The following is an 8,247-nucleotide window of genomic DNA, read 5'->3' as shown; positions in this document are numbered from 1 at the left end:
TGCTTAACTGAGTGTACAAGCAATGTCACAGAATGCCTAAGCAATTTTCAGTTTATGCTTCAATTTCTCAAAACATTTAACTCTGCTTTACATCTTTATAAGACTCATCATATATCGTGTAAATGAAAACATCTGAAAATGCTGCCTCCTTCCCCTCCTCCAACTACCCAGAATCACCTTAAAGGCAACAGCTTGAGGCTTTGTATGTAAAGAAGAAAAGTGATTTGTTTCATTGCACATTCAATATTTGTTGTTTATATTCTGTAAATAACCCCCAAACTGCATATCAAGGACCCCACATTCTGTATTTGTGACACATGCTGTGAAGCAATTAATAGTGAAAAATATCAAGGAACTAAATATACAATTGTATATGATTTCCTGAAAGTCATTTAATACTAAATGTACAGTGTAAGCGAGGAAATGCACATGCATGCTATCATTATCATCCTCTTCCGTAGTTATGAGATGACTTCCAGATCAAAGGTCTTCCAAGCAGCTTATAAAACAGATTAGGTAATACCCACAAGATGAAGGCACCTGTAAGAAGAACCAGCTTTGTGTAATTTTTTTCAACATGTCCCCTTAGTTGTCTTTTGTTGTGCTTGTTTAATTTATCGTTCTGCTCCTATCACAGCAACTAATACCAGAGAGTGAAAGACACGTTTTCAGCCTACTGAGAAATCTTTATGAGATGCAAACATATCCAAGCTTCAAAAAGTGATGGCATCAATGGGAATTATTTAACTATAATTGCTTGTACATGCACATGGGGAAAATAAAACAGTGATGTTCCTTGTTCCTCGGAGATCTTCCAGATCAGAGACACACGGGCTGTATCTGCCTTGGGGTTGTCACTATGGCTAAGTTGCTAAGTGCCATGGACAGACAGCTTGGACGTTCTGTCCTCAGTCACAGTGATACAGTATTGCCAATGGCAACAGCATCTTTTTAGGTAAGAGTGAAACTGGCAAAACCTATGCCAGGGAGAGTAAAATGCAGGATGTTTGCTACCCTAATAAAACCAGACTTTTTGAGGCAGCCAGGTTTTTTTTCTCTTCACGTGTATTTTTTCCTCACTTCCAATCTCTTACTTCGTGCAATAGTAAGAAAGGGAACTCTTAAGGATTACATTCCCTCCACCTGGATACCGTAGTCCCACAACTGATTGACTATCACACTCATAGTAAACATTTTATTCTCTATTTAGTCTAAACTTCCCCATAGGCTATGCCTTGTTTTAAAAAAATATTGCTACGTACCCTCCATGTTCATCTTTGGCTTGTCAACTGATAGATATCTCTTCATCTAGTTCACAGAGATATTGATCTCTGGTCCTTTTTCTTGGTACATAAGTTCAGACTAAAAATGAACATAAGTCAAAGAAACAGTTATTAGAAGGAGAGAAGTAATATATATATATACTCACTCGTGCTTTTGATATATTTTCCCCCTCCCTCAGAAAATGATTTTATAACCTTTGAAAAGATACAATGGAGGAAAAGTCACCTTACAGAGAGATCCTTTCTGCAGAGAGGATCTTTTATCCCTCACTCCATACCAGTATCTGAAAATACTTAACCTCCATTCTAGACATTTGCTAGCTTTTCTCTAAGAGTGATTTGCAACAGTCCTACTTTGCTGAAAACTACAGTCTGCAGGGGCATTGCTGGAAGAGAGACTGCTTGAGCAGGGGATTGGGTAGAAAACCTCCAAGGTCCACGTATGTTATTCTGTTATCTTGTCAATTGTAAGAAGAAAAAAACCCCAATATATCTTATGAGTTGCTTGTGGAGCAAACAGTGAAGAGTACCCAGGAGCTGGAGCTAGTTATCAGTGGTTAGTATTATCCAGAAAAAGGGCATGGCTATTACTCAGCTAAGTCAAAACAATATTGGCCCTGAAAGGAATACTGATAAAAGTTAGGATGATAAAGATAAAAAACACAGTGTTGAAGCCAAGCTGATAATCAACTAACCAAGTATATTTTCTGATAGCTGAAACTGAAGCCTGCAGAGGCTAGCTACAAAGGTGCCACTATTTCATCCTTCCAAAGGATGTCAGCCCAAGCTGTGAATGAGGGGATTTCTTATTTAGATGTGCATACAAAGCACATTACATTCTTTTGAGTACTGTAAATGACAGCAAAAATTTAAAGGAAATCTAGTCCCTGCAGTCCCACAACTATATGTAGTTTAATGATTGTCAATATTGATCAACTAATTTTCTCAGACCCCAAAACTTGGATTGAGCTAATGTGCTGATTCCAAGCTAACATGGATTACAGCTCTCGTTATTCTGAAAATGACTTCTGAAGGATTTGCCTGGTAGTGATAGGAACTCTCTGCCCATAAAAAAGTCACACATTTTACTTCTTCAGTATTTTACCCTGGGATTTTGAGATGGTGGTACAGAAAGAATTTCTAATTACTACCCAGTTTAGCACTTTCCCAACCTTGTTTATTCACCAAAATGTAATTATGCTCACATCTTCACTGTCGCTCTCATCCTGATCTTGTATCCTCTTCAGCTTTTCTTCTTCCTCTTTTTTGTCTTTTTCTGGCATACTATCATCTAACCAACTCAGATGTTGTAGAGGGAAGATGTATTCCATTGCCTTCCGAATACCCACTAGAGCCAGCAGCTAGAAGGTGAGATAATCATCACATAAAATTAGTCTGCTTGTAATTATTAATACTTTAAACAGTGTTATTACTGTATATATAACATCACAGAAGAATATAAAAATATATTAAACTGTCCAAGGAATTTACACTTTAAATGTTGAAAAAGAGAAGTGGAACAAAAGCAAAGACAAAGCTAATGAGGGATTAGTATGAGCAAATGTGGGTATTTGTTTTTACATTTTGTTTTGGTTTGGGGTGAGAACTAAAGGGTGATGCCAAAGACTTCACAGAAAATATGAGTTTGAAGAGGTGTTTGAATGAGGACAAAAACTGCCATAAGGACATTTTGTTAGGGAATTCTAGGCATAGAGACATTTGTCCCATGACCCTACACGAATAGGTCCTGGTTATAACATACCCTCGCGACTTTGACTTCATCCCATTCCCAGCCCACAGCTGAACAACTTGAATGAGATGTATGCAATGAAATCCCTCTTCCCTGGAGTGAGAGTGTGACAGAGTACCATAAATTCTGGATCGCAGTGGGAAGTAATATATCTGATGATGGCCCACTTCTATGGAACAGTTCCCCACCCCTCCAATACTCAGTGTCTGATCTGGATTTTGAAGAGCCATAAAAATGCCTATGCAGAAAGTCTTTTAAGATATAGAGGTTTAGCTTAACTTTATCCTGTTATAGGAAGTTGAACAGAATGATGTGAATTTTTTTTGCATCCTGAAGTTAGAATCTATGGGAATTAATAGCATAGCGTATCAGATGATGATAAATAATAACAGTAGTCATCCCTGTGCTGAGTTTTGGGGCAAGCTCTAGGAAGCTGATGTGATAGAAGAATATATTTCTATGGGGATGAGTCACAGGTGGCATGATGGACACATTGGGCAAGTTGTTGCAGGTCCCCACTACTGGTACTTCTGCTCCCCTTTAACCAAATAATAGGATGGCTAGGTCTTATTGGCTCAGGATGCTTTTGGAGACTGTAACTGCATGCGCAATAGGATTATGTGGGGTGACATGGTGGGTGTAGTGGTGGGATTCAGCCAGTTCGCACCACTTCGGCAGGACCGGTAGCTAATTTTTTGTTGCCCAGGCCCAAAATGGACTTCTGGAAGCAGCATCCACACAGAGAACTGGTTGTTCACATATTTGAATCCCATCACTGGATGGGTGGATATATATTCTGTGGTTTGCATCACAGAAAGCTGATTGAGGGAGGCCAGGGATGTTGCCATATCTGAGATCATTCTAATAGGCCTGGCTTTTGCCTCAATATGGATTCAAGATGAATATTACTATCAGTCTTCTGCCATGATCAGATTGCTTTTTAGTTTTATGCACATTGTTAGCATATTTGATATCTGTAGGGGTGGGATTTCTGAGACAATTTGGGGGATTTCCTAGCAATCTTATGAGCAGTTTTACTACATGCCTTAACATGAGGTTGCCTCCAACCAAGGAGCTATAGAAGATAAAATGAATAAAGGGAACCTAGAATAATATAAAATGAAGTCACTTTGACCAAATGCAGTTCCATACCCACATTTAAGAGCATGCTTAGCATTCTTCATGTTTAGTGAATATGTAGATTCACATCCAGTAACTCTGCTTAAGATTACCTGTTCCTTTAGAAAAAAAAAGAGAGGTGACAATCCTCTTGCAGTTTGCTGTGACATTTGTGAGCCGTTTCACAGATACAATTATTTAGTTTCACTCAGAGTTGGGTACTACTTGGATGCGGGCCAGGCAACCTCTTACTAGACTATCTAGTGTTTGTTTGTTTGTTTTTAATTTGTGAAGGCCAAGAATGCAGTCAGTCTCTTAATGGCATGAACTCTGCCATCTGTGAGCAAAATGATAACCTGTTTTGGTCATATGGGTAGCCAGGCAAGGGTAATAGCTAATCCTTTCTTGAGGGGAAGAGTTGGGTTCTCCCTTGCAGAAGATGATCATATGCCCCATTCTGAAATGGCAATTGATCTAAGGGTGGCACGGTGGCTCAGTGGTTAAGATACTGGGCTGGTCATCTGGAAACTGGAGACCAGAACGCCATGCAACAGGATGAACTCCCATCCTCACTCCAGCGTCTGCCAACCTAGCAGTTCAAAAGCATGCAAATGCAAATAAATAGGTACCACTATGGTGGGAAGATAACAACGCTTCGTGATGTCATGCTGGCCACATGACCACAGAAATGTCTTCGGACAGCGCTGGTTCAGTGGCTTTGAAACAGAGATGAGCATCATAGTTGGCAATGACTAGTGGAGTAAAATCTGCAGGGACTCCTTTACTTTTACCTTTACTTCACCATGTCTTGATCTAGCCCTTCTTGAGAACACCTTGCCTCCTGAGTTACACGATGCCCTTCAGAGTAAAAATATTTCTAAAATACTTTTAGAAAACTATTTAGGATTGTTTTGTTCCATAGGGTAACAAGACATAGAAAGGCTGCCTTAGGAATGGGGTTTATTCTGATTATTATTTGTATTTGTTGGAGGTTGTTGGTTATACATTTGTATTTTCTTCTTTTGTTATACAGTAAACTGCTTTGCATCCTTTGAAGTAGGCAATATATACACGTGTTTATATCTACCTACCTACCTACCTACCTACCTACCTACCTACCTATCTATCTATCTATCTATCTATCTATCTATCTATCTATCTATCTATCTAGATTCTCAGTCATCCAGGTCATAGTTATCCCAAATGTAGTTTTTCACAAGGCAACTGGACTTTCTTGTTTTTTTCTTTGAAGACATTTCGCTTCTCACCCAAGAAGCTTTTTCAGCACCCAGATACAAACTGAGCAACGTGGTATATGCAATACAATGAAGTGATCCATGTGCAGATCTGTACATTGGGGAAACAAAACAACCACTTCATAAACGCATGGCACAACATAGGAGAACAAACCCATCAGGACAAGATTCAGCAGTCCATCTGCATTTAAAAGACAAAGGTCACACTTTCAAAGACAGCAAAGTCCACATTCTGGACAGAGAGGACCGCTGGTTTGAAAAAGGGGTCGAAGAGGCCATCTATGTCAAAATTGAACAGCCCTCTCTCAACAGAGGGGGAGGGATATGACACCATCTATCTCCAGTCTACAACACAGTCCTTTCAGCAGTTCCAAGAAGGCTCCACACCCATTTGCACTACTCAGGTGACCCTGAGAACCCAGATAAACCTCCAGGTGGCCTCAATGTCTCTCTAAACGAATGCAAATGATGCAGCTGTTTGCAAGGAGTATAAATCCTTCCATTCCCCACCATCCAGAGCTGAAGAAGCTTCTTGGATGAGAAGCGAAACGTCTTCAAAGAAAAACCAAGAAAGTCCAGTTGCCTCATGAAAAAGCACCTTTGGGATTTATGAACAATCAAACAAATAATTACAGCATTTTAAAACATTAATAATTACATTAAGATTAAAATTCAGGCTTGAAATAAAGTTTGATAGAACCATTAAAAGCAACCAGATATTTTAAAATAATGGAATGTTTATTTCAAAATATTGATATAAAATATAAATGAATATAAAAAACCCAGTATGTCTGATAAATATTCAGAAAATAACTAATAAATGGGTGCAGCTAGGTGGAATGAGTTTTTCTCCCAAGTTGAATAAATTAAAGATTGTATAGATGTGTAATAGGAGGTAGAATGCTATGGATAATAAATGGCTTTTCTGTACATAGGAAAAGATCTTGGGCAGATTCACTCATTCTCTGCATGACATATGGCTGTACTACAAGAAATTCATGTCTAAGGACTCTTACCATTAAAGGGAAGATGATGGCAGCTGCAGTTGACTTAATGAGCCACAGGACAGCAAGGCAGAAGATCTGAATGAAGGTGTAAAGATGCACTTGGCATAGTGGAACGTGGCGTAGATAAATGAAGTCTGGCTGGTGTTTAGCAGGCATCAACAAGAGTTGAAGTCTCTCCATGAACTGGAAAAAATGAAAGCAAGAAATATAGTGGAAGCCCCCAAGCAGAAATCAGTGGCTGCCCACTTCTATCTCTGATATAAAATTGGCCCTGCCCAAGTTATTTCAGGAGGCTCCTGGGAGGTGAAGGAGTCTTTTGAGTTTCTTTTCATGTGAATGCTTCATCAGTACATGGGATTTTACTTATTACACATTGCTTATTACTTATTATGCATTGTTGTGCTTTAATATTATTACCCTTTGGGGAGATCTGTAAGCCACTCAGAGTCAGGCATGATTGCAGAGACATAGGAAAATAAATGAATATTCCATCTCTGCCTGGAATTGGGTGAATTAGATTAGCCCTAAGATATAAAAAGAGAATTTCCAATACATTTCAGGGTTGCTTGGCTAAGCATGACTTGCTCCCCATTTTACAACTGAAATTACAAATCTGGAATAGTAAGTGAATCAAGGGCTGATCTAGCCTCTTTCCTTACACATTAAGAATGCTCTGTGGTCCAGCTTTACTTTTAAAACCACCTCTTGCATCTTCTGCTTTATTAGCACTGCGGACTTCTTTGTAGTGGTTAAGTCAGCAGGCTAGAAACCAGAGACTGTGATTCTAATCCGGCCTTGGGCATGAAGCCATCTGTGTGACCTTGGGTTAGTTAGTCACTCTCTCTCAGCTGTAGAAAAAAGGCAGTGGCAAACTACTGTTGAAAATCTTGCCCAAAAAACTATAGGGACTAATCCAGACAGTGCCCAGGAGTCAAGACTGATTCAAAGGCACAAAACAAACAAGTAAACAAAACTCCCACAACTTCTTGAAAAGGAGTACACAAACATCCAGGAGACCTTAATTATAGACAGAGCCTTCCCACATTATTCAGACTATATGTCTTAGAAAATGTTAGATACTCTGCTGATTGAATTAAACTTCATCAAAAGTCACACTACCACCATCCCCAACCCTGCAGAATGTATTTCTACAACTTTTTTGCACTCACCTGAATACTGCTAAGTGCAGATATGCCCATATAAAAGAAAATGCCATACAGCACAGGCATTGGGATAAACTTGGGATATGAAAGAAAGAAAATTAATTACATTTAAAGTATAAGTCACAAAATACTGTCTTTAAGGTCAGTAAAACATTACTGTCAATGTTTGCTTTACAATGAGTTGATTCAAGTTCTTCGCTCTGAGATAATACACAACATTTCTGCCTTCTTTTATGTGACATCTCTTCAGGTATTTTTCCATTCCCTGTGATCAACTTTCTCTGTAAGAAATGGGCTATCAAAACCGTCTATTCAGTCTACCTTCCCTTAACCTTTCCAAGTAGAGAGGGATACAAAAGTTACATTATGTCACAAATTATGTAAGGGGTTTTACATGATTTCCAACCCCCCTCCCCTCAGTGTACATTCTATGTAGTATTTTCTGTTAATATTTGTAATATTTTGTTTCCAGGGTCCTGCTGATTTATGTTGCCCTTCTCTGTAGCTGTTGCAGTTTGTCTGAGTTACTTAAATTGTGGCACCCAAAAGCACAGTGCTTGAACAGGGTTCTGTTCAATACAGCATATAGTGGAATCATTCCTTCAAAGAGAAATCATGTCAGAGCATGCACAGTCTTATTGAGCTGAGGTAACCCAGGAGTAAACATAG

At 39.0% G+C, this 8,247-nt stretch overlaps 1 protein-coding gene across 1 annotated transcript in view; it reads right to left on the bottom strand.

Moving 5' to 3' along the window:
- Positions 1 to 444: 444 nt before the first annotated feature.
- Positions 445 to 8,247, bottom strand: part of SLC4A9 (solute carrier family 4 member 9) — a 38,761-nt gene continuing 30,958 nt past the window's right edge. Inside the window, exons 18-22 of the mRNA XM_015812149.1 lie at positions 7,585 to 7,653; positions 6,425 to 6,598; positions 2,489 to 2,644; positions 1,263 to 1,362; positions 445 to 540 (exon numbers count right to left, since the gene is read on the bottom strand). Coding sequence (XP_015667635.1) covers positions 1,309 to 1,362; positions 2,489 to 2,644; positions 6,425 to 6,598; positions 7,585 to 7,653 — 453 coding nt within the window. The 3' untranslated portion in view covers positions 445 to 540; positions 1,263 to 1,308. The remainder of the gene's footprint in view (positions 541 to 1,262; positions 1,363 to 2,488; positions 2,645 to 6,424; positions 6,599 to 7,584; positions 7,654 to 8,247) is intronic.

Source organism: Protobothrops mucrosquamatus, unplaced genomic scaffold (genome assembly GCF_001527695.2).
Source record: "Protobothrops mucrosquamatus isolate PMUCROS unplaced genomic scaffold, P.Mucros_1.0 scaffold71, whole genome shotgun sequence".
NCBI classification, from domain to species: Eukaryota; Metazoa; Chordata; class Lepidosauria; order Squamata; family Viperidae; genus Protobothrops; species Protobothrops mucrosquamatus.
Note: the sequence above shows the minus strand (reverse complement) of the source record. Positions and strands in the feature narration are given on the sequence as shown.